This window comes from Bemisia tabaci, chromosome 3, assembly GCF_918797505.1.
Source record: "Bemisia tabaci chromosome 3, PGI_BMITA_v3".
NCBI classification, from domain to species: Eukaryota; Metazoa; Arthropoda; class Insecta; order Hemiptera; family Aleyrodidae; genus Bemisia; species Bemisia tabaci.
This window is the reverse complement of record NC_092795.1, coordinates 50,734,456-50,762,067: the sequence shown is the minus strand read 5'-3', so window position 1 is coordinate 50,762,067 and position 27,612 is coordinate 50,734,456. Positions and strand designations below refer to the sequence as shown.

General features: G+C 38.8%; 1 protein-coding gene across 1 annotated transcript; it reads right to left on the bottom strand.

Moving 5' to 3' along the window:
• On the bottom strand, positions 1-27,543 carry LOC109030690 (tubulin alpha-3 chain). The gene is made up of 7 exons (XM_019041778.2): positions 27,394-27,543; positions 11,339-11,561; positions 9,137-9,438; positions 5,272-5,511; positions 4,356-4,546; positions 3,447-3,543; positions 1-2,618 (listed from the first exon to the last, which is right to left on the bottom strand). Exons 1-7 carry the CDS (start codon positions 27,394-27,396, stop codon positions 2,322-2,324), a joined length of 1,353 nt encoding a protein of 450 aa, XP_018897323.1. The 5' UTR covers positions 27,397-27,543; the 3' UTR covers positions 1-2,321.
• Between the last annotated feature and the right edge of the window lie 69 nt (positions 27,544-27,612).

Sequence of the window (27,612 nt, the reverse complement as noted above, 5' to 3'; positions counted from 1 at the left end):
TTGGTTAAAAATGTGGTTTTATTTTCTCTAGAAAAGTAACAAATTGAAAATAAATACAATCAAAGTAGTTAAAGTGAAAAGAAGTTATGGAATTTTACCTAAAGAAATGGTAAATGCGTGTGTAACATTATCAGCAATTTCCTTTCAAAGATACACGCACATCATAATCTCTTGTTTGCTGACCTATGCATTTTAAACTGTATCTGCATCATGTTTTTGTGGTATACAACGATTTCATTTGTCATAGTTAAAACAAAAAAATCAGTCAACTCGGAAATTTATGTTTGTGTATGTCATTGAATATCACTTACGTATTGAAAAAAACATATTGAAAAGTATATTTCTTACGTAAGAAAAATCTAATTTAAAGTGATTTTACGAGAAAAAGAAAATAAGTAATACGTAAAGGTGGATAAAAATTGTTAGATAAAATGACAGTCAAACAGAAAAAAATTATGAAAATAAAAATGAGAGTATTGAAAGCGACGAGACATTGGATGAAATTGCTAACGCTATAGTTGAAATATTTTTGAAATAACAATACCAGAATCCTAATAATTTACATTATAGATAAAAAATTAGTAATTATCATTACCTATTGTTATTATCATCATGTCCTCAGGAAAGAAAGGTGCCCAGTAACGCGCAATAAAAAATAAAAAACTACTAATATTAATTACCGATGCTCCTGTCATCAGCTAAGGCTATAGTAACTAGGTAAATAAAACTTACTAACTTGCTTAGTGTATAGCTACTCTAATTAAAACAAAAAAAAAAACCTTTCCAACAAACACAGCTGATTGTGTAATATTTATCTCTAAAATAACGTTCGTGAAAAAAACTACAAATCAGCATGCATAAAAAAGTATTACGTTGTCCTGGGTAGGAGAAGGTGGAGGATTTTCTTCAGTCCTCATCTTTAGGAAAAACTATGCCAATAATCCTCTTCACAAGAATAATATTAATTGAAAAAATAAAGGAATAAACGACCTAATTTTAAATTTGTATTACCTTTAGTGCTCTAATTCCAGCATATTCCCAGTGTAACGATATTAAATATATGTTAAGGATGTCGTAATTAGAAGCAATTCGAATAATTTCAAGATATATTTGTTCACACAATTAAGTATTTTTCCAAATTATCGCTCATTATCTAAACCCCGGAAGCAAGGAGGGTTATTTTGTGTTAAAGTCACAAAGATCTAAAATTTGCTACTTTATTGCTTCCTCTTAGTATCACTAGACTCATTAGGTGAAATTATAACCGTAGAGAAATTTAGCCAATACTTTGAACGAAACTCACAAAATTGCAAAAAACAAAGTCTGAATATGTTTACAAATATATTTCAAAAAAGTTGACTTGGTCTTTTATCATTTCATTCTGTAAGTTTGCCTGAAGTATATATACATGAGGATGGAAAAGGTAAATATAAAACCACGAATGTGCGAAACATCAGCTATCACCAAAGTGATGCTTTGCATTGAATGCCCATGTCGGATAGACACTCTAAAAATAGCTGTGGACTTTTAAGGAACCTTATTAAGGTGGATTCTCAGCTTTAGTGAAATGTATTCTGGGTAGGATCAATGGGTTTCAAATTGAAAATTTCACGGGGATTATTTTGGAAACATCAAATGGTCAATGTATGTAGTCAAAGGGAGGTCTTCCACTGATCATTAATAAGACCACGTCGAAATTGGTTAAAAATTGGAAACAGTGATTTTGAGATTATTTTAATGCTTTTAAAATTGACTTTTCTTATGACCCTTCCTTAATGATTGGTCTATAGACTAACATTTCGATTTTACATGGAAAGAAGGGAGTTGTAATGGCTAAAATGTACAAAATTTAGTCGCAGCAGGGCAAAATTTTCTTGAGATGGAAACTCAAATTGTTCAGTTCGATATAGCACAAAATCCGGTTTGGGGAATAGCAAAATATTCATTTTCATGTTTTCAAACGTTTTACATCACCGAAGACTCTTTAGAAGGTTATGAATCAAAGTTTCCAGTCATAATTAAGCCTTATTACTGATGTTATAAAAGTTTGAAGAGATTTATTTCTAAGACTGGCAACTGCATTGGTAAATTTTCGCAGATACCTCCGGCATTTCCCGTTTTTTGAACTCAGACTTTCAATTCTTACCAAAGGGTCGGTTTTTGAGATTTTTGAGTGTTTTTTTAGGCATATGATTCGAAATACGCGAAACTAAAAGCTGAGGATCCACCGTAACTTACAAAGGAATAAATTCAGGGTGACATTCATTATTACTTCGAGGGACGATTTTCTTTGACCTAGTTGTGGCGGGAATATTTTTGAGTTAGTACTCATCTCCATCCTCGACCTCAGCATCGGCGGAATCGGTTGCGACCTCCTCGTAGTCCTTCTCGAGGGCGGCCAAGTCCTCCCTGGCTTCGGAAAATTCTCCCTCCTCCATTCCTTCGCCAACGTACCAATGGACGAAGGCCCTCTTAGCGTACATGAGGTCGAATTTGTGGTCGAGACGGGCCCACGCCTCGGCGATGGCCGTCGTGTTGGACAGCATGCACACGGCTCGCTGAACTTTGGCCAGGTCACCGCCTGGCACCACGGTCGGTGGCTGGTAGTTGATGCCCACCTAGAAATAGTGTGAAAGAGCCTGTTAGAAAAAGGTCTTTTGTGACCCTTTTAGAGAAGGAAAGCAACATTAAAAAAAAGTGAAGTTGTTTAACATTCTGCATGTAAAAAAAGTGTGCGAGAACTCACAAAATGCTAAATTACCTGCTACGGCATCGGCAGCAGTTTACATCTTGACATTGCTAAAATTACTGCTGGAGGAGTTAATTCAGCATTTTGCAAGTTCTTGCACACTTTTTTACATCCAGAATGTTAAATCAACTCCACTTTTTTTTCAGTGAAGGGATTTTTTTAAAGGTCTATCTATTTAATCGCGCTTTAACGTTTTATGGATTTCTCCTGAACGCTTCTTGTTACCTTATCATTTAGATACTTTACCACTAAAGATCTTGTCAAAGTCTTTGTGCCTTTGGTCTTTTGTGCCTTTTTTGGAGGGAATGAAAGGATTTTGTTCAAATGTGGCCTTAATGAAACCTCGTGATGAGAAAATCTTCCAGTCAAAGTTTTAGTTTGAGTTCAAAGCTCGTTTTGGCCACACAGCGTTGTGAAGTTTACCTTTTTTATTATTGAAAAATTCTAACATTATGAAGTTCCTCGGTAGATGTACCTTCTTGAGGCTGTAGACATTTTGACTATGGTGTGACATATTTTTAAAACTTTTGACGTGGCAATTTTGATTTGCACCATCGGCGTACTATACAAGGTATGATCATTACATCGTAAACCAAATTCTCGTTAGTCTCCACAACAATGATGCCTTAGAGAAGTACATAATAGAAGTTAAAAGAAGGGAAAGAACTTAGTTTAAATAATTAACATGGAATGTTACCTTGAATCCAGTTGGGCACCAGTCGACAAACTGAATGGTTCTTTTCGTTTTTATTGTGGCAATGGCTGCATTTACATCTTTCGGTACAACGTCTCCCCTGCAACGTCACATAAAATAAGGTAAGTATACTCTTCGATGGATGACTTGGGTTATTACTCCAATAAATGCTAATAAGTGATAGAAATCCTTTAATGAAAATATCATGTCTCTCAAACATGAATGTCTGCGGTCATCACTTGATGCAGCTTTAGCAATGAGGGTTACCTAGCTTAATTTCTCAAATAAAGATGCACGCTTTGTGAATAATATGAATCAACGAATAAAAATAAATATATTACAAAAACCTGAAAAAAACACTCAAATGTTCCTAATCAAAACTAAATGACCCTTCTTTAGTGACTGAAAGTATGAGTTAGATGTACTCTTTCGAGAAATTCGGTCGCTCCGTTACCGCGCCATACTGCACTGCTCGATGCTCTGAGGCATCTAGATGTATCGAGGATTTCAGCCGTATAGATTGAAGGAGCTTTTAATATGCTCGACTCTTACTTCGTGTCTTATTGCCTTATGCGCACACATCTTGAGTGCTTATCTTCCAAAAATTTAAATTGTTTAAAATAAAATTTAGCTTACATTGATTAATGAAGCAATTTTTGATTAAATCAGTTTATTTAATAACTAGATATTTAAAACAGGATTTCCTATAAAATCTAAAAAAGTATTTATCTTAAATTTTAAATGTTGATAATATTTAAATTGTATCTTTAAATAAAGTTCGAGATTTTGAACTCTTTTTTACTTTTAATTAACCCTGATACGAAAGGTATATTTTGAAATCATACCAGATATATATAGATTTTCTTTTTCCAAGTGTCAGTTTTTCTTGTGAATTTATTTGTTTTTACAAACCTGTAAAGCATGCAGCATGCCATGTATTTGCCGTGTCGAGGATCACATTTCACCATCTGATTTTGTGGCTCGAAGCAGGCATTCGTAATTTCGGCAACAGTCATCTGCTCATGATAGGCCTTTTCTGCAGAGACAACGGGTGCATAAGTTGCTAATGGAAAATGGATTCGCGGATAAGGCACCAAGTTCGTCTAATGTTTCGAAAAAACCAAAATAAATCATATCAAAATATAATAAAAAAAATTGCATCATGGTGATGTTTACAACACTTACAATCATCTTAAATATATTAATCTCTGATGAATACTGAATATGGCGAGATTATAGTACTTACATTATTTTTCTTAAAATCAAAATCTCAATCTTTGGCAAAAGAATAAAAAGAAAGCTAGCTCGCAAGCATTTAGAATATTTGAGAATTTCTTTTTTACACTTTCATTGAGATTCAGAATAAGAAAAAAAAAATATACACACTGTCGAAGAAAAAGTCGTGTTAGGTGTTTAATTAGGTTAATGCAAAAGAGGTACTTAGATACTGAGGCTGCGTGCATAAATAAGATTTGGATCCCTTCCACACCTTGTGTGAAAAAACATCCCTGGTTCTTCCCACGTTACAAGCTGACGATTTCAATTTTGCTCCAACCTCATTTTGCATCGCGGTTTTAAGTTATTGAGGCACGTTACATCATCCAGTTTTTTGAAAATAATCAAATGCCACACTAATAATGACACAGATGCAGTCAGATGCACATGTTTTTTCTGAAATGTGTTCAGATGAATCATTTCAAATGTGTGATTTCTCTGCCTACTTTTTCTCATTTTCATAATGTTACACTGACGGAAAAATGAAGGATATAGAATCGAATCCCGCAATTAATGTTGTAAAAGAAGAAACTGAAATATTTAAGAAACGTACCTGAAATTCAGTCAAATCAACGTTCAGAGCACCATCAAACCGTAAGGACGCAGTGATGGATGAAACTATTTGACCAATAAGTCTGTTTAAATTTGTGTAGGTTGGTCTTTCAATATCCAAATTACGGCGGCAAATGTCATAAATAGCTTCATTATCCACCATAAACGCACAATCTGAGTGCTCTAGAGTTGTGTGTGTGGTCAAAATTGAGTTGTACGGCTCGACAACTGCCGTAGAGACCTGAAAAAACAGTTGATCTCAATATCAGAATGAACATATATTTTGCACACATCATTTATAATAATTGAGTTATCATTCAGTAAAAATGACACTAAGCACAGAAAAAAAGCTGAAGAGAATGGAAGGAGGGTTGGCGCCCCGCGTGAAACCCGACGATGAACTTGGCCACATTACTGCAAGCAACTATTACTACTCCTATGTAGCTAACTCAGCCTATTTTAGTATTGAAGGCGAACTAGTCAGAATGAGCGCGCAACGGTACACTGTTGATAGTAATCCACCAATACAATTTTTATTGCGAATGAACTGAAAAAAAGTTTTATAGTCAGTAGGAAGAAAGTCATCCGATTAAATCATCTAAGCGGTATTGAAGCAATTTTCCAGTTGAGGATATGCTCGTTTTATTTGAAGGTACGGCATCGCCAAATAACGTCATCTATTTGTTCGCTGACAAGCAGCCAGAATACTCAATCGATGATCAATAAATTGAAGCTATTAAATTCAATAATCGGTAATCGCCGTGTAAAGAACCGGTGCAAGATAAGGCCCTTCATGCGGAGAAGAGAGCGCTGAACACTTGCACATAATTGTTGCATCTGCTACTTTAAGTTTTAAAGTGAAATATACGGGGGCAAAACACAAATAAAACATTTTGAAATTTGAATGTACGTCTTCAAAAAGGCGAGCGAGGGCTGTCGGTCAAACCCAAATAAATAGTTTGCAGATAGGGCTAGCTTTCCATGGCTATACGTTACCATTTCATTGCGTTCCTCATCGCCGACGTAAGGTGTCAAAAGTCTCTCATGGAGTGGAATTCTATTGGGTCGAACCTGGCGTAAACTTGGCGATAATGGACAGTGCAACGACCAATCGAAGGACAAATTTCGATGGAAGAACGTTGACCAACCATTGACGAGTGACAATGAGACGGCTCAACAAAAAGACCATGCATAATGGGTGGAGGCGATATGAGCATGAGCTTCTGGAGACTTGCTCGGGACGAGCAGCATGCAGTGGTGAGGCGTGAATGATCGATTATCGATATTTCCCTATTTGAGGTTACGGTAAAGAATCGATTGTTAAGGTGTACGTTGCGATCAACCTGTTAATCGATCGTTTTCTATATATTAAATGGCAGATCAAGCGATTTATCGCAAAGCACGCCACGTCACTGGAAGCGTGGCGTCTTCATCCGCATTCACACCATCACGTCATGAGAATGGCCATCAGCATCACCCGAGACTCCGAGAGCCGCTTCGAACGGGTCCATCGTCTTTCACCGTATTACAGCTATCGATACTGATACATGGGAAACTTTCTATCAAACTGTGGGGTTTTAGACACTCATTCTTGTCTCACTTACCTGGAAAATTAGATTCCCTTTATTTCTCTCTCGAGATTATTGATGTCTGCTCAGTGCTCATATCATCACCATGAGCTAAATCCATCATACTGCCGTGCTAAGGAAGAGCACCGTATGAACATTCGAGAATTGCCGAATTTCCTTCGATAAAAAGTTTATTTTTGCGGAAAGTTATGAATATTTTTCCTTGAAATTTTTAGGAGCTTCAGGTGAAATTGCAAACAAAATTATCTGAAAAATTGGAATGGAACTATTCATAAGTTTACCGCAGGAAATTCGTGTTTTATCAAAGGAAATTTGGCAACGCCTGAAGGTTCTTGCGGCGTTTTTCCTTAGCATGGCAGCATACGAGGAGCCTCTTTTGAGCAGAGATGAACTATTTTAGGAGTACACTGCAAACGGGAGAGGCAAAGGCTGATCCCTCATTTAAACCTATGGAACAGGATCAATAGATAGGGTGTTCGCTTAACAGACGCCTTAATAATCGATTATTTATGTTATGCAATGTTTTCCTGCGTTGGAAATTGCCTATCTTTCTGGCACATAAAAGTAATTTTGTTGGTCGTTTAAATCGATACATATTGAAAATATATTGCATATTGGATATTGCAATTTCCTGCAATAACAATCGCTTTTTATTGCAGGAAATTGCAATTTTATTTTAATATATTTTCATTGCACTAGTGCTGCTACCTGGGTTCTGGATGGTTTTCTTGCAGACAGATTTACCAAATTCATTAGTTGATTCACCACTGCATGCATAGAAAAGTGCAGCTGAACCTGAACGGCTCTTAAAACGCGAGGACAGGTAGTGCTCGATGAGTGGCCAAATGTTACTACTCGTCGTAATGGAACATGCACCCTCTCGTCGGCGAACATAATTGTAATAGGTAAGAACTTTTGAGGGGAATTCACCGTGATTCCCTGAAGACCACGCTGTGAATATTCAAGCAGAGCTGATCGTGAATTTCGTGCACAATCACAATGTTTACACGTTTCAACTCATTGCGTGCACCTAGACTGAAATGTTTACTTAATGAGTGTGTTTGCGAACCGTCTAGCATGTAACTCTCCGCGAGGATATTTTTATTGCCGTGTCGACGTGTGTAAGAGGATCGAGAGCTATCTATGACCAGGTCATTAGCTCCTAACTATTTTTACGCTTCTCAAGTTCAACTAACACTCGGTTTTTGCAGTTTTTGTCCTTAGATATTCTCATCTTTCCAAAGAAAGACGATTAAAAGGATACGCTCTAACGAAATACTCATGATAGAGAAATATTTCAAAATTGCGCCCATAAAATTCATATCATTGTGTTCTGTTCTGTTTAAACGCAATGAGAACCTGTCATTATCGGCCGAATTTGTCGACTCAGCTATACGTACTTCCATAAGTACGTGAGTAAAGAAAATTAACATTTTCATGAGTGAGATTGTTTTGTTTGAATTAGTTAAACTTAAAGTTTGGAGGTAACGCTACAGTTCGCCCAATGATGATTTATGAGCAACTTGCTGAGGGAAATCAAGTTAATTTCTCGTTATGATGACCTATAAATGTCGAGCTGAGCACTTTGCTACCAATTTTTTGCAAATTCAGACAGGATTGCGGTTGTATGTAAATCAATTCCTCTGCAGCTCTTTACTCACCAATCCTAATTATGGGCGAATTTAGGCGTTGACTTTCGAAAGTAACTTTTACACTATAGAGAAGATATCAGAGCGGGGCCTCTAAAATATCGATGGACAAAATGCAAAACCACTATAATCTTCGTTTGCGACGTGACATCACCGCGCGACTTCCTGTCATATTTTATATTTTCTTTGGAAAATCAGCTGTTGATTTCTTGAAAACTTCCTTGATTTTTCTTCTCTGGTAGCATAATATTACGTAGAAATTTAAAGCTATATACATGATTTGGATCCTCGAAAAATTAAAATAGAAGCAGAGATTTTGAAGCACCGCAATGATGCCGTGCTAAGGAAGAACGCCGTATGAACATTCGAGAATTGCCACTATTCCTTCGATAAAATGTTTATAATTGAGAAAGTTATGAATATTTTTCCTTTGAATTTTCAGGAACTTCAGGTCCAAAGTATTTGAAAAATTAAGAGAAAAAGTGTGCCAGGAAATTCGTGTTTTAACGAAAGGAATTCGGCAACATCGCAAAGTTCATACGGCGATTTTCCTTAGCACGGCAGAATGGAGACACGTGGTTTCGCACTTTAGCCATCGATACATCATCTCGAAGTGGAAAATACTAACCTGTGGTGCAGGGTAAATGGAGAACTCCAGTTTGCTTTTCTTGCCGTAGTCTACGGAAAGGCGCTCCATGAGGAGGGAGGTGAATCCAGAGCCAGTCCCACCGCCGAAAGAGTGGAAAACGAGGAAACCCTGGAGCCCGGTGCACTGGTCCGAGAGTTTCCGGATCCTGTCGAGGACGAGATCCACGATCTCTTTGCCGATCGTGTAGTGTCCACGTGCATAGTTGTTTGCAGCGTCCTCCTTGCCAGTGATCAACTGCTCGGGGTGGAACAGTTGCCGGTAAGTCCCCGTTCGAACTTCGTCTGCAAATCAAGCAAAAGAAAAATATCATCTTTTCCGCAACTACACGGAAAAAGAGCATGGGATTGTTGGATGATTTGAACATTTCCAATTAATTGTGGTAGGACCCCAATTAATTGTAGTAGTACCCCAATCAATTGTGGTAAAAATACAATAAATTAGGTGTTACTAACCCAAATGTTGCTGTACTGCCAAAATTAATTGACAATGTCCATATCATCCAACAAATTGGGGTAGTACCACAATTTTAGGGGATGAATTTTAGGGGGGACACTTTTTTTCGTGTAAGAACTCTTACGCAAAGAGCTGCATGTAAACACCCATCCAGAAGAATGCAGCGCAGCTCTGCCGCGATAGCGAAGAGAGCAGTAAGTGCATGCTGGGATGAACCTCGAGACACCTAAAAGCATGTGCAAACCATGGATCATTAAGGAATGCAGTTACTGCTCTCTTCGCTACCACGGCAGAGCCATTGTGCGATTTTGTGTTTCCGCTTTCGGTTAACCCTATGTTTCGTACGACTGCACTTGAAGAAAGTGCTAAAGCGTACAAGGTGCAGTGATTTTGAAGTTAAAGATCCTATGGATGCCAGGAGCCTCCGGATGGATGCAAACATGAAGAACCGAAGAGGTAAGGTGAGGACCACACCATAGCGGTTCTGCGTTACCCTTCCAGATCCTCGTAAACACTCATCCGGAGACACCTATAGCATCTAGAGCACAAATAACCATAAAGGTACTGTATTCAGCACGCTTCACTTTTTGGTGAAGTGCGGACATACCAAACATAGTCAGGCGAAAACGGAGACGTAGAACCGCATATCACCAGTCTTAAAACGTAGGACCGGATTGCGGCGGTCCAGCATTTCCTTATTATAGGTACCCTGGAAAAATCGGCAGTAGAATCTGTGTTCCAAACTACTATAGACACACGGCCGGCTGTAAGATTTCCAATAGCTTCTATAGCCGGCTACACAATTTCTTATAGCCTTTTATAGCCGATGGCGATTAAGCAACTCACAGGCAGGCGATAAAGTGTATGCTAATTACGGATAAACGTCACTAATTACGGATCCTAGGACTAAGTGAGTTTTTGGACCACTGCTCTCATTTTGGGTCGTAGTATCTTGATTTATTTTGCGAGGAAAGCTACGTTCTTTTGATGGATGCCTGCCATCCCTAATATATTAGAGCGCTCTCAGTTTCGTATGATACTGTGCAATACCTCTGGTGTGAAATAGTTGCTTCAAGCGCCGTGGCACGCTGCGGTACGGCAGGCGGGCAGCCAGCGCAAAACGCGCATTGGGGCCTACAAACCCAACAGGGATACTTCACGCGTTGCGCAATGCGTGAAGTATCCCTGTTAGGTTTGTAGGCGCCTGTGCGTCGCCGCTCCGCTTTGTGTCAGGCTCTAATATTTAATCTGGCGGAGTCAGCGTTATTCAACTCATGATTTTGAAATGTTTGCACATCCTGTATGGATTATTCTCGTTTTAATTGATGAAAAAAAAATAAGTATTAAAGGAAAATATAACGTGTGTTTTGTACTTATTAAGGTAGTTCCATATCAAACTTAATGATTTCCAAAGCACAAAAATTCCTACACAATTTCTTTTGGCCTTTTATAATCGATTGCGAAAAAGCAACAGTCAGGCGATGAAGTGTCAGCCTGGCTATCGGAACTATAGCCCGGCTGTATGATTTTCTCCGCATTCTACAGCCAGCTATACGATTTTCTGTAGCCTTCTTTAGCCGGCTATAAGAATTCCTATGATATTTTGAAACGCAGCTCTTTTCGCCAATTTTTACCAGGGTAGGCTGTACTCTTGCATCAAAATAGGCCAAATGGACTGAACCGGGTGAAATTTTTATATCTATCAAACTTAAAATTTCCCGCGCGTACCTACAACAGTTGGTTCGAGATCAACGAACACAGCTCTGGGCACATGCTTCCCGGCACCAGTTTCGCTGAAGAAGGTGTTGAAGCTGTCGTCTCCTCCCCCGATGGTCTTGTCCGAGGGCATCTGTCCGTCCGGCTGGATCCCATGCTCCAAGCAGTACAGCTCCCAGCAGGCATTTCCGATCTGCACCCCGGCTTGCCCGATGTGCACCGATATACACTCCCTCTGTGAACAAGTGAAGTTCAGTATTACATACCTTGAGCACAGCACTGGTTGACGTTATAGATTAGCAAAACGCATAGTGAGTACATAGATTCATAGATATGTCGCAGGCAAATAGTAAAATTAGGCATTTTGTCAAATGCCTAGGCAAATAGTCAAATATTCTAACTTAGATTGAAATTATGCTTCTTTTCCTAATTTTAGACAAAATAATTAATTTCTCCTGTAAGAATAAATTCTCAGTAAAAATTTGCATCGCACAATAGTATTTTAAACCATTTTAGCTCCTGCACAGACACTTATCTGGAAATTTTCAGCATGTTATAAAATACAGAATTTTTAGAATTTCATCATTTAAAAATATGAGAGGCAAATAAAGAGGAAGAGACAAGAAGAGATCGTAGGTTTGATGAGTTATTTTTCCAAAAAAATATTGAAAACTCGCGAGCTCCTCGCCATAAACTCACAAAATTTTACAGACCGTCAAAATTTAACTATCTGCCTGGGCATTTGACAAAATGCCTGATTTCACTATTTGCCTGCGACAGATACATGCATAGAGCACATAGATTTGTAATATAATGAAGTGAGCTGGGGTCATGTTCTGATCGACGAGTTCCGAGCCCGGTGTGCGCCGAGATTCGGTCACTCCCGTGGCAAAAGGGCGTAATTCTACTTCCACGTGAGCTCTGGAAAGCATGCAGTTATATAGACAACAGAGCTCAAACGAAGATGCAGATACGCCCTCTCGTCAGAGGAGCGACCTTATAAAGGGAGCCACCTCGCTGCTTGAAAGGAAGGACAAGAAAAACACGCTTAAAGAGAAAGGAGAGATCTTGAAAGTAGGAAACTTTAATTTTCGAATGAGTATTTACCAAACCCATGTAAAACAATAGCGTTTATAGATTCTGGATTATAATTAATTTGCAGAATCTCATAAAAGGCCTCGATATAAAATAATATCAAATTAGACAGCGGGTAGCAAGGCTAATTTTTACAGAAATAACACCAAAACGTCTCGGCTGAAAACTCTGCAGCCTCCCTCAGTTGTATAAAAACTGTAAAAAATTGTAAAAATCTATAAACGTAGTACTTGGCTGTACCTTCCAAGGCGAGAAAAACGTTGTTATTACAACATTGTTGGATAAAAAAAAACTCTCGCTTTAAAAGGTACAGCCATGTACTACGTTTTTAGATTTTTACAATTTTATACAGTTTTTATCCAACTGAGGAGACTGAGTTCTCAGCCGGAACGTTTTGGTGTTATTTATGTAAAAATTTGCCTTCTTACCCGCTGTTTAATTTGTTATTATTGTATATCTTGTCACGGGCTGTAGAGCATCAAACATATCTCAGGCCTCGATGTAGAGTCAAGTTTACTGGGGGGGGGGGGGGTAGTGCTAATGCCCTTATCACTTAATTTCTTAGCAACTATCAAATTTCTTTGAGACAGACGCCGAAGAGGGGACCTATAATTTTCGGGAGGAGGGCTATCCTTCTAAAAAGTGCTAATTTTTTGAAGGAATACCGTCATTCTGGGGATCTTCGGAGAATGTATAAAAAAACGAAAGGGCGGGAACCTATACATTCAGGAGAAAATCCTGACCAGCGCCAGTAAGAGGATGTCGATCGAATATTAAGGCATCATGCAACATTAAGTTGCTCCGCAATTTATTGACGGACGTCCGATGATATGACAATATCTGTAGGAGTGAGTAATACGAAGGAATCTTTTTTCAGTCCCGCCAAGAAAAAACGACCCCGTCACGAACTCGATGCGTTCAGATCTAGGGTAATGACCGGCGTGTTTGAATGCATGCCATTTTTGATAGTACACAGATCAAGAACATTAAAGGATGTCAGGTCCGTCCCTTCCACATCACGCAATGGTTTAGCTTCACTCCACTTTTAGGAAATAATTTCCGTACGAAATCACTTTGTTTGCGAACAAAATTTATTTAAGTCTCGCGGATAAGGAAAACGACCCATTGAAAAACTGATCAGTGGTGTTACCGAGAGAAATACAGGGGTTCTGGACTCCCTTCTTCCCGCTCCAATAACAGACGGAACTATAACTTCTGACTCAGTTTATAAACAACACATGCATCATCAGTTTCCCTATGCAAATAAATGTTTTTACTGATGAGGCAGAAATTAGAATTCTGAATCGCAAAAAGTCCGATTATTGTCAAAGAACGTCATTTTCCATAATTACATGAATGACTTCATTTTGCAATTAGGAACTCCGATTCATGGCTCATCCATAAAAACCCCTCTGTGCAAAGGGAAAATAACGGTACATAAGTTGTTTCTAAACTGAGCCAGAAATTGTAGCTTTTAATTGCAAAATGTAGTTCAAGTATTGTCAAAGAACGTCATTCTTCATAATTCCACGAATGACTTTATTTTGCAATTAGGAACTGAAATTTATGGTTAATCTATTGAAACACTTATGTGCGTGAGGAAACTAATCGTGCATACTTTGTTTCTAGACTGAGTAAGCAATTGCAGCTTTAAATTGCAAAATTTAGTCCAATTTTACCTTTAGAAATTTTTGACCATTGACCCCCCCCCCCCCCATAAAAAACTTCTGGTAACGTCACTAAAACTGGTGTTGCTTGTGCGTTGCACTGAAAAAAAAGTTACGGCTGTATAGATATACCGTCCGTTCCAGGCTCAGAGACCGAAAGTTTCGGGTGCTGGAGCGGTTGCTTTTATTGCTCCGGGCGGGTGCTGGAGCGGTTGCTTCGATTGCTTCGGGTGCTGCGCCCGGAACTTTCGACTTCCACGCGGTCGGTATGTCTATGTAGCCCGTAAGTACGGCTTCCACAGCCGGAGTTTTTTTGTCAGTGTGCCGATAGTTGTTGCTGGTTCTGGATTTTGCAACTGGATCGAAAGGAGGTGGAGACGAGGATCGGGGCAGGAAAATAAGTGATTTAAAAGCTTGCTGAGCTGCAGATTGAAAGAATAATGGGATCCCGGGAGGAAATTAGCGCCATAAACGAGGCAAAAAGGCAAGGACCGCCGGTGGAGATGGAGATGAAACGAACCTTGACACGAGACTTAATACCCTATATGTAACCTGTGATGTGCTCAGAAATGACGGCTGCGAAACGGTTTCCGGCCGGCAGTATCCAGGCGCGCCCATCGTGGATCGTGAACCCGCGCTCGAGTTGCCAAATCCGGATCCATTATCGTGGAAATAATGCTCATTAAATAATGCACCCGTGTAATGACTCGCGTTTAAACGGGGCAAATATTGTTCAGAAAGATATTACAGGAGTCCATGTTTTGGATTTCTTTTTCGGGGATCAATCTGGAGCTGAAGAGAGACCGGTGTCTTGGCAGTCGTGGAAGCTTTTACTTTCGGAAAAGCAACATTCAATTCGTCGCTTGACTGACATAAGGGCGTAACTACACATTGAGATGAGCCCGGTGAAGCATTGAATTGTATGGAAGACAGGGTTCATTGCAGAGTCTAGTTACGCCCTTATGTCAGGTAGGCGACGAATTGTTGATCTGTCCACAAGTTGGCTGTTGAGTGATGTGCAAGGCATTCTTTCAAACAAGCTGAAGTTTAGGGAACTTGTCCAAAAGACACTTGTCGTGCATCACCCGAAGCTCATCAGCTACCTGGTGGCCCGAGTAACACGGCGCAACAAAAATATTGAAATAATTATGCAGATAATGTGATTGTTTTACTAGGAAATTGCAATATTTTTACATCATTCGGTCAGTTATAGCCGATTTTTAACGATTGATAAAATGCGGTATATGTGTAAGAATTGTAGGCGATTTGTGATGGGATAAAAAACCGCAACTTATTCCAATATCATTGCAATAAATTTCAACAGGAGGAGCCCCTTCAAACGGCGAGTTGACAACACACACAACACTCCGATGTTATCATGCAATATCAAGCAATAATTTTATCATGCAAGTGGAGTTGATCGCGAATTTTAGTTAGTCCATCATTTTCTTCCGTAGTCTATGAAAAACACCCATTCCAACCAATAGGATCGATCCATACCCCTTACGTCTTCTTTGTCTATCGCTTTGTCCATCAATTTCTAAAACCATCTCGATGTACCCGCTTTAAATTCGAGTATTTTTAGAGTATTTTAAAAGGGGTTTTTGAAAGTATAGATGTGGCAACTGGGATTCTTGTTGAGATCAACTGTTATCGAGTGAAAGACAAGTGGTAGGAAAACTAAGCTTATTAACTTTGGGTGGTAGCTCGGATCATATCCGGACGAGCAATTACGAATCTCCGTTGATTATTCCCCTGCGCGGCCGGTCCGCCAATCGGCAAGGTTGTGTGACGCTCACTCTTGCTTTTCACATTCTTCGAACTAGTCATGGTCTCGTATAAATCGGAAGTTTTATTTGATTTATCACAAGAAAATGGCATCAAAGCACATTTCGTCACCATCTGGCCAAAGCTAAAAGCCTTCGACGTTTAAAAATTTCCGCCGCCATTTTTTTTTTTCTATTTTTTTTTTTTTTTAAGGCAATTGTTCAACGAAGCTGTCCGAAAATTTCGCTGAATTTCCTTTGCGCTGCCAATAAAATTCAGTGAAATTTTCAAACAGATTCTGCCAACAATTTCTCTGTAAAAAAATTAAATGGTGGCGGAAATTGTTAAACGTCGCATGGCGCTTGTGATACTTTGGCCGGAAGGTGACGATTTAAGGGGCTTGGAGGACAAGGCGCATAAGTGCAGTTTTTGAAAAAAAAATGAGATATTAATGATTTCAAGTAAAACTAGTCTTAATGCATATTCTATGAAAAATTCGCTCCCAAATTCCAATTGTTAAGCACCCAAAAGTCAGTTTGAACTTTCTTCCAACCATATGGATCCATGTAATTTCGAAGCTTCAAATATTTATTTCTCGAAAAAGCAAAAACTGCACTTCTGCGCCTTGTCCTCCAAGCCCCTTATTTCTCAGCACATATTTTCAAAACTTATTGTTAGGCATAGTTGAACCTTAAATGTTGCTCATGAAAAGCCTCAAATGGCATTAGTCAATATTTTCCAAAATTTTCCAGAAGAGACCCTTCCCCCTGAGAAAAGCTGTTTTTTCACTGGTAAGATCCAACCCTCTCATTGAAAAGTGGTGGGCACCGAAAAAAATAATATGCTGTTTTATCATCTAGGATGTCGAAAATGTGTCTGGTGATACCAAGATGCTGCCTTTACTTTCCCCGCAGTTAACTGTACATCCTGTGAATGTAAATTCAACTGCGTGGGCAATCAAGGCAGCATGTTGGGATCACCAGACACATTTTTGACATCGTAAGTGCTAAAACAGCATACCATTTTTTTTCAGTGTGGGAATTGCCGTATCCACACCATTCGTTAAAGCGGCTTGAAATGATTTTTAATTTACTTCTATGCTCAGCGGGAAACCTTGGTGTATACTTTTTCGTACATATACTGCATATTGATGGCTACAGTCGAAAAATGCGTATCTGCATTGGGATGTTTCAAAATCTCCAATTACGGTCTATTTTTTAAGAGAAACCCGATCAAAATATCTCCCTGGAATTCTCTGTGAAAATGCTTGAATAAGCGTTTCGCTAGCACGAGCGCCCTGGTAAAAATTGGCGATAAGAGCTGCGTTTCAAAATACCATAGGAATTCTTATAGCCGGCTAAAGAAGGCTACAGAAAATCATATAGCTGGCTGTAGAATGCGGAGAAAGTCATACGGCCGGGCTATACGAAGCGATAAAAAATTATGCAGCCGGGCTATAGTTCCTATCGCCGGGGCTTTACACTTTATCGCCTGGCTGTTGCTTTTTCACCATCGATTACAAAAAGCTATAAGAAATTGTGGAGAAATTCGTGTGCATTGTAAATCCTTAAGTTTGTACGGAATCACCTTAATATTTACAAAACGCACATTATATTTGCCTTTGCTACAACTTTTTATCATCAATTAAAACGAGAATAATCTATACAGGATGTGCAAACATTTCAAAATCATGAGTTGAATAACGCTGACTCCGCCAGATTAAATATTAGAGCCTAGCACAAAGCGGAGCGGCGACGCACTGGCGCCTACAAACCTAACAGGGATACTCCACGCATTGCGCAACGCGTGAAGTATCCCTGTTAGGTTTGTAGGCGCCAATGCGTGTTTCGCGCTGGCTGCCAGCCATGCCACGGCGCTTGAAGCAACTATTTCACACCAGAGGTATTGCACAGTATCATACGAAACTAAAGGCGCTCTAATATATTAGTAATGACAGGCATCCATCAAAAGTACGGAGCTTTCACTCGCAAAATAAATCAAGATACTACGGCCCAAAAAGAGAGGAGTATTCCAAAAACTCACTAAGTCCTAGCATCCGTAATTAGTGACGGTCAGCATACACTTTATCGCCTGGCTGTTGCTTAATCGCCATCGGCTATAAAAGGCTATAAGAAATTGTGTAGTCGGCTATAGAAGCAATTGGAAATCTTACAGCCGGCTGTAGGTGTATGGTATTTTGGAGCACAGATTCTACTGGTAATTTTTACCAGGGCTTATCAGAGCTTTCCCGCTTGTTTTTACTCAGTGTATATACGTGTTCCTTAAAGTTCAGAAATACTATGCTTAAACTCATGGAAAGTGAAATGAAACCAAATGGGAGATAATTTGAGCCACGCAGGTTAATGCCCTTTAAGCAATATTGGTTTCATATAATTCCTCTGCTACGATTTTGTTTTAACTTTCTTAAGTACTCAGAACACAATAACCCAGACTATCGGGCAGGAAAATGACAAGGAGTGAATAATCTGGAATTGCCCTATTTCTAATGGTTAATGGCAGGATGGTTTTCGTCGTGGTGGTGAACAAACAAGAGAGTCCAGTAGGCATCAGTGGCCTGCGATATATCGATTAATCTGCCATTTGAATCTATGGGAAAGGATCGATAAGCAGGGTATCCGCAACGAAAACCTTAATAATCGATTCTTTGCCATGGCTTCAAATGGGGGAAATATCGATAATCGATCATTCACGCTTCGCGACTGGCAGGCATCAACGATGACGGGGCCGGAGTAAGTTCAATCAAAGTGACGGAGAAAAACTACAAAGCGAAAACGAACGGTAACTGCTCTCCACTGTTGCCAAACTAACTTAGAATCTATTATTACATTTAAAAGAATAAAATAAAATAAAGAAAATTGCAAAATATATAGAAACTGATCCTCTTGATTGGCATATATGTGAAAGAGTCAGTGAAAATGAGCCATTAGATGAAATCTCCAACTGTTCGGCAGGTACCGGGAAAACTGGTTTGTGATAAAGAAACATTGGTTTTCAGTTTTTGATGCTAAACCTTCTGTAATTGACTCCTAAAACTCCTTGAATTCTAACTCCGAAGAAAATTGGGTACAATTTTCAAGCAATAATTTAGGACAATTTCATTTCAACAATGAGTAGTTTGCTCGACTTGTCATATACTAATTAGTCTTTTTTTAAGCCGTATACAGATTGGGTGAAAACGTGATTCATAGCCCCATAGATCTGAGACGATTAGCGCTCATCCTCGACAGCGAACTCAACACGCTTTTACAGAAATTAAACATTTTTCACATGAAAGTATTTTGCTGAGACCCAAAATTTCAAGAAAGAAGGGTAGGTATAGGTAAGGACATTTTTTTAATCCACCCTGACTTTCCTCAACTCGAAGATTATACGCTCTTCGAAAGTTCATAATTCACGGAATACATTATGTTAATTGGTCTTTTTAGATATAATGTAAACATAAATCTGAAGGCTTTATGGCGGAAAATGTGGGTTTCCTGGCATTCAGATTCTGAGGTCTTCAGACCCATGTGTAGGCTAGTAGTAGACCGGGAAAGAGACCGGAAATGACAAAATCCTGATGCTGTATTCCGTAAAATATAGACCTACGTTATGCGCATAAAAAATTGTCGTGTTGAGGGAATAGAGCCAGAGTGAGCCCAAAAACGGCCTGTGTCGATTCCCCTCCTTTCATGAAATTTGATAAATTTTTACAATGAAATTTCATTTTATGAAGTTTCATGAATTTTCTCATTTAATGAAGTTCCATGAACTTTCTCATTTCATGAACTTTCACGAACTTTCTCAGTTTATGAAGTTTCATAAATTTTTTCACGTAATGAAGTTTTATGATTCTTTTTTCATTTTGTGAAGTTTCATGAACTTTTTCATTATATGAAGTTTCATGAACTTTTCCATCTCCGTGCTTATAAAAGTCGACATGTTGCGGGTCTTTTCGTAAAGTTTTCTCTGTAATTGGTAACGGCGATTGAAAGGACATTGGCAACGGTGGATGCTGGTGGCAACATCTGCGGAGGAGGATGATAAAAGACTGATGGCTGTCCATAAGCAAGGCGGTGAAGATGCAACCGAACCAGACAGGAAAATGAGGGGAAGCGGAAGGGGCCGGGAAAAGGGGGAGGGGGAAAATGGAAAGGGGGCCGGGGCCTGTGCCCTGAGGAGTCAACCGAAAATTTCCAGGAGCTGTGACGCGGGTCTCGGGAGCGGCGACGCGACGTAGAGGCTCAATTGGAAATCAAACGAGACGAGACGGCGGGACGAGTTGGAATGAAACGAAATCAAGACAGGAACGATGACGAAGAATGACGACGTTGTCGATCAGCCACCTCGTTGCCACCACATTCAAATCACCGCACACGGTGCAAAAAAAAGCTCGTGGTCTGAATTTTGGAAACTCGGTCAATTTTCTGTTTTTGCCCCGTAGCCCCCCCTTTAATAGGCTGATTTAGTGACAACGTCATTCGATGTAATATCGAACTCTTGGTTCAAACCAAAACAACCTAATAAAACCTATTGTACGAATTCCTCATGAGTTAATTATTGTGTTAATTTATTAGAATTTAGTCACTGACCGCTCGTACATCAATTAAACTCATGAAACACGTGAATTTTCGATTGTAAGAAACACTTGGACGCATTTTATCACTGGCGCAAAGGTCGTGAATTGGCGCGAATCAAAAACAAGGTGCCGCGTTTGTTTACATTTAAACCAAGGGTTCGATATTATATCGAATGACGTAGCCACTAAAGCAGTCTGGTTACGTATCCCAAAATCAATTGGCGTGCCTCATAAGACTACAGATGTGATCTGGTGTACCCATTTTGAATGAAATGAAACAAGTAGATTTCAAGATACTGCTTTACACGCATTCTTCGGGACGTCAGACGGACGGACACAATCGTGCATTTTTCGAATAAAGTTTTTTCACTCCAGGCACCTTGAAACGCCAGAAACGATACAAGTTCCATTTTTTTATGTTAATACTTCTTCTATTTGCAAGGGAACGAGGAAAAATCGGAACGGAAATGTCAAAACTTTTTCTCACTCAAAAAAGGAAGGAAAATAATAAAACAATTGGCACACACCTGATTAATTTTAATTTTTTTTCAAGTTTCATTCGCTAGCGGACTGACAGACTGAAAAATAACCGCCAATATGTTTAAAGATTCGATATTGTCTATGCCGAAAAAATACCGCGCATGAGGGTGAAAGTTTTTTTTTTTTTTTTTTTTTTTTTTGTTTAAATAATTTACATCTTCGTGAAAAAAAAATATGATAAATAATAAATTCCTAGATAAAACCGCAAGAAGCAGTCGTATTTTCACACATATCGTTTGATGGGTCACCTGAGATTTTTCTTTTTTCTCTAGATTTGTATCTGAGATCTGTCAACTGCGTTCGGAAGCGATGAGCCACCAGGCTGGAAAGAAAAGCGCTTCATCGTCTCCAGGGAGGCGAAAGATACGCAGGCGCAGGTTCCGCTTGACAATAAATAACAGTGCTGACAAATTATCCAGCTACACCCTATTTTTCGGGTAATTGATTCCCTGAATCTGAATTTGTTTGTCTTCCGCAGCGCGCACTGTGGATAGATCTCATCATCGTCCACCGCCGCGTAATTGAGGTTAAGCTACATTTACCATGTGCAGATGCAATAACTGCACTTACATCTAGGGGTATTTGAGGGAAAATGGACCATTAATTGACCGTATCTGTGTAACCTGTGGCCTTTTCTCAGTATTCCCTGGAAAATTTCAAAGGACTTCAAAAAACCATCTTTTTCCTGATTTTAGTCTACCCTATAATTTTGAGGGGAAGAGCTCCGGCTGGGATCATAAATATTTAAATCAAACTTTTAAAAGCGAAAAAATGAAAAAACGTTATTTCCCAGACGAAAGGACTTAACTCCATTCTAAGGTTTCCGAATTGACTAAGAAAATTCAATGGACTGCAAGAATTTGCCGGTAAAATTTGTGTCCAAATGTTTCTGACTTTTTCATGAGATCAAAAGAAAAATCAGTTAAATTTTCATTCAGCAATGCGTAATGCCTAATTTTCTTTTAAAATTTTTACCTGACGGATTCTCCAGTTAAAAATACGATTGTGAGGGGAAATGCAACATTGAAATGCAGTTACGTTCTTTCGTCACGGAAACGACGAGAAGTCTCCTTTGACCGATGAAAGAGGATCCTGAAGTCTGGCGGTTTAATGCTGTAATGCTGAGACATCCTGCATCCCTTTAAAGCTGTTGGTATGCCAGTCGCAGGGATTCGAAAAATCAGTGAATGCTGCAATTCGGAGCAAAAGCGCGGAAAAAATTCGGTCCCTAATAACGTTCATGACCCTTCTGTACTTGTATTTCATCTCAACTTTTGCTAATCTCTGTTTTTTTTATAGTCCCGAAAATTCTTGTCTTTAATTTCAATCGTCACTTCCATTGTAAGTGAAAAATGTATCTGTTTTATATACTCAAGCGATAATAAACAAAAAAAAAAACGTTCATGATGAGCGGGAGACCCTCGATAAAATATTATTAAACGACAAAATCGACTATGCGTGAAAGCGAGGGCGTTAAATTCACCATCCAAGGGTGCAACTTATCATTTGATGTGGGAAAGGAGGGCCAAGCTAAGGCTAAATAGGGTTTGCATTAGTGCAGTCTTCCACGCCTATTCCTTTCCCCCCCGTAACCTTTTGACCCCCACCCCCACGGTTGGAAACTGACCCGGGTGAACACCGAGGTCAGACGCTAAATTATTTTAAAAGCCGAATTTACATGCGTGAAACGCGATGTATCGATGGTATTCGATAGTCACGCCGAGCGATCGAGATCTCCCGACTACTAGCTGCATGTTTTGTATCGAAGTTCGACCCCGGAAATCGGACGGAGGATTCCTGGACAAGCGTCGGTTGCGTGACTGAAAGTTAAGCTTTTATCTGGCTCGAAGGATCGCGACTGCATTATCTCTCACTACAAGGTAGGTAGCCATGTAAAATTGCTCGCAGTTTAGAAAAAAGGAGGAGGAAAGAAAAGTAATTTCTGAGACCCTGGGCTGGGTTTCCTTTTCTATCATGCAATTCGTAACCGAAAGACCTAGATGTGTCATTGCTCTCGTCGTGTCAGAGGGAGCCCATGTAAGAGTCGCCTTTTATTTCCCGTGCGGATTCGCGAAGTCCGAGAACATTCGGATCGCATTTAGCAAAAACGAGCCAGCGCGATTACAGAGTTTTGGAAATGGTGCAACTTCTCATTTTCTTTTATTAAAACTTATCTATCACCCTAGTAAAAATTGGCGATAGGAGCTGCGTTTCAAAATACCATAGGAGTTCTTATAGCCGACTAAAGGAGGCTATTGAAAATCATATAGCTGGCTGTAGAAAGCGGAGCAAATCATATATAGCCGGGCTATACGAAGCTATAAAAAAGTATACAGTCTTCCTATCCCCGGGCTTTACACTTTATCGCCATCGGCTATAAAAGGCTATAAGAAATTGCGTAGAAATTCGTGTGCTTTGGAAATCATTAAGTTTGATACGGAACTACCTTAATATTTACAAAACACACATTATATTTTCCTTTAAAACATATTTTTTTTCATCCGTTAAAATGAGAATAGTCCATACAGAGTGTGCAAACATTTAAAAATCATGAGTTGAAAAACACTGACTCCGCGAGATTAAATATTGGAGCCTAACACAAAGCGGAGCGGCGACGCACTGGCGCCTACAAACCTAACAGGGATACTTCACGCATTGCGCAATGCGTGAAGTATCCCTGTTAGGTTTGTAGGCGCCAATGCGCGTTTCGCACTCTCTGCCCGCCCGCCGCGCCGTTTCGTGCCACGGCGTCTGAAGCAACTATTTCACACCAGAGGTATTGCACAGTATCATGAGAAATTGAAGGCGCTCCAACTTATTAAGAGTGACAGGCATCCTTCAAAAGTACGGAGCTTTCCTCGCAAAATAAATCAAGATACTACGGCACAAAAAGAGAGCGGTAGTCCACAAACTAACTAAGTCCTAGTATCCGTATTTTGTAACGTTTAGCATAAACTTTACCGTCTGGCTGTTGCTTCGTCGCCATCGGCTATAAAAGGCTATAAGAAATCGTACAGCCGGCTACAGAAGCTATTGAAAGTCTTTCAGCCGGCTTTAGGTCTATGGTATTTTGGAACATAGATTCTATTGTCAATTTTTACCAGGGCATAAATACAGTTTTAAAGTTTTCAAAATTATTTTCCTTTAACTTAAACAAATTTTTTGGTGGGAAGGCAAAACTGTTTGCTATTCTAAGAGATTTTTTAGATGATGATGAAGAGGCAATATTTTTAGAACCTTGTAATCGCGCTGGTTCCTTTTTACTAAATTCGATGCATTTGTAAAACATGATACTGCCCTTCAAGATCTCTGAATCCCTTGCGCTTTGGACTGAAATTCACCAATGATTAAATCTATAATCAATTAGTTTATTGGATCAGTAGATGCGATTCCTGGCCGCTATGTGGTCTAATCCCCCCCCCTCCCCACGAGAGCGCTTCGCGCCCTTTAAGGCCTGCTTCGAGGACCCTGTTACTTATTTGAATCAAGCGAACTCATTCAGGCGTTATCTCTTATCAATAGCCGCACAAATTATGAAAATTGGCCCATTAGATCTTCAGTGTGAACTATGACGAGGAGACTACTTTTTTCTCAAAAATTTGCCATTAATCCTTAATTTTCTTTTAACACCCTTAAATTAGAGAAAGAGATTTCAATTGGACCGCGTTAAACAGAAAGGAAGCAAGCCACATCAGCCATTGCCAAATTTAACAGGGGAATTTTATTTTTTACGAGAGAACGGTCGTGCGGATTCCTTTGAAAATTTTAAGGAATTTGCTTTGTATTATGGAGAAAATTCACTAAAATTTGCACTAAAATCCGCACAACCGTTTTCATGTAAAAAATTAAAGTGCCCGATTAAATTTGGCAATAGCTGATGTGGCTTTGGTTCCTTTCTGTTAAACTCGGTCCAATTCATTTTACCTCGAAAAAAATTATTATTCAAGATGCTTCAAGACCGGCCAACAACGCTGATAACGGTTCGGAGATTAACAATTTAATAGCGGGCGACTCGTAATAGCCGGAATTCCCCGTAAATTAAAAAAATTCCTGTTTTTTTTTTTTAAAAAAAAAATTAATGTTAAGTAGTAAAATTTGAATGGTATCTTTGAGAAGCATTGCTACTTACACCTTGACTTATCGTCCTATAAATTTTTAACAATAAGAGATGCTGCGCGAGATGAACATCTATTAATGGCTCAGTTTCAATGTAAACTGTTTGGGAACACCCAAGTGGCAGAGTGTAACGAAAGTACTGAAATAATTTTGCGATTTAATGCGGTAAAATTATAATTTTTTGCCAAAGAATTACAATATTTTTAATACATTTGGTCAGTAAATGTTGATTCGAAATAGTCAATGAAATGTGTTCCGCGTGCATAAAAGGTAGGCAATTTAAAATGCAAAAAAATTTCAACTAATTTCAATTTATTCGCAATGATAAATTTCAAGCAAAAAGACATCATACACGAACAAGATAATGGAAATTTTATGCCCGTACTACTTGGGCAACACTGTTCACTTCTAATAGATACTGGGCAAAGGTATAAATTGACGCAAATTTTTCACTAAATTGAGATCATTGGTAAAATGAAAATTGTATGGACTGCTTAACTTCTGTTTTTATAGGTACAGGTATGGCATCAGATTAGATTCAAACTCTGCAAATTGCATGCGGTGAGAAAGAATCGAAAGAAACGAAGTTCAAGGAACAGATTCGTACAAAATGAGCACATGGTATCAACGATAGGGAAGAGACGAGATAAGTTTAATAAAGTTAATTATATGTAGTTATATAACGTTAATTATATGTAATTATATAACGTTAATTATAAGTAATCATAACGTTAAAATTGAGAGTATGTTACTTAAGTTAAATTTTAAATTGAGGGGAAAGAAATTTCAGATTCATAGCTCCTGAATGCTTGATATAAAACAGTAAGTAAATTTTAACGACAATTATTCGTAAAATAAATATTTTTATCGACCATTCATTTTAGACGGGAGAAAACGTGTACTGATTAAGGTAATAACTAACTTTAAATCAATTTCTCACACTGTAAAGGTTCGTGAGTTTAGGATAAATTCGGTCTTTCTACGAGATGTCTGAGAATACAACTTTTTTAACACCTATGATATGAGCATTGGACCTCATCCTTTTAGTCATTTTATGGTATAATCTTCATAATGTGCAGAATAGCGCGGATACTTGTAAGCTTTTGTCATGGAATTTTTTCAAAAATGAAAGTGCATTCTATCAATTCAACTCCTAAGGTGTACTTCAAGGTTTAGGCTGAATTCTCAGCTTCATTGTAAATTTCAGAATCGTTGATCTCTTAGTAACTGAATCTCTATTAATTAATTAAAGATTATTTAAATGGACTTAATCCTAGCTGAGCGTGAGAAACAAGGGCTCACTTTATCCCATTTCTCATAAACTAGGGAGCCTCAAACATCCTATCCAGGACGAGTTCAAAATTGCGCGAACTCGTGCGTGCTTTAAGTCCCAAACTTTATGCACAACAAAATTCGTTACTCCATTTTTTTTATTTCATAATAGTTTCATGCACTGCTTAAAAATATGAAAATGTAACTCGACGAATCGAAGGGTTTTTTTTAGTAGCAAAGGAAACTTTTTAAAATGTATATCCTCTTCAGATATTCGGTCAGGAGTGTGATGAATTTTTCATTTTTGGAAAAAACTCACTGCAGAAAAAATATTCATGACACTCTGACTTCCGTGAGACTGCTTATTCATATAGAAAAACACCCCAAGTCCAATCATGCTCCACCAAGAGCTAAAAATTTGAAGAGATTTTTCGTTAAAGCCTCAAAATAGACACACATTTTTTACACAGCAGTCTGTGACAATGGTAACATGAAAAAATCAAGGGAGAAAAGTTGTTATCCTCGACCTTCATCACGCAGATCTCAGATTTTTTCGAATTTTTTAAAAATATTTTGTAGTGTTTTTTCCAACAGAAAATGGCTCAGTTCTGAGCTGAAACGTCTCTGTTTTCATCATGTATTTAGCCTTTTTTCCTATACCCCCCCCCATAGTTTTTAATGAATTTCTCAAGTACACTGGAAAAAAACACATTGGATCTAGAGTCCAGACTCTTAAAAACATCGACAAGAAAAAATACTCTCGATTCAATCAGATTTAAGCTTAAATCAAGAACCAAGCCTCTTAATTTGAGCGGATTTCCTTTTCATTTAAACAAACATCTGATTGAATCAAGAGTATTTTTTCTTGTCAATGTTTTCAAGAGTCTGGACTCTAGATCCAATGTGTTTTTTTTTCCAGGTAAGGATGCACCACCATGAATAAATTGATTCCGAATGGAAATGTAAGTCGCTCAAAGTATCATACTCGGAAAATTCGAATAGACCGGTGCCAATATACGCATGCAGCTTACCATGTTTCAAAGGCAACAGCGAAAACCACGAATGCAAAATCCACAGGAAGGCGGAGGAGCGTGCTAGAGGGCCAATCACGAGGCGACAAATCCGGAGTCACTGATTGCCTACCCGGTCTTGACCAACGGCGGTAATAGCACCAAAGAACTACCGCGCTCCCGACTGGAGCACCTATTTTTATACCCTCGCTTTCCTCGCGCAGTGGAGCAACTAGTCGC

What these genes read in the sequence shown, in the direction of transcription:
- LOC109030690 (XM_019041778.2), bottom strand. An exon ending in GCATGCTGCATGCTTTACAG is followed by an intron (nt 3,544 to 4,355) that starts GTTTGTAAAAAC and finishes GTGACGTTGCAG; the next exon opens with GGGAGACGTTGTACCGAAAG. An exon ending in GGTGCCCAACTGGATTCAAG is followed by an intron (nt 2,619 to 3,446) that starts GTAACATTCCAT and finishes CACTATTTCTAG; the next exon opens with GTGGGCATCAACTACCAGCC.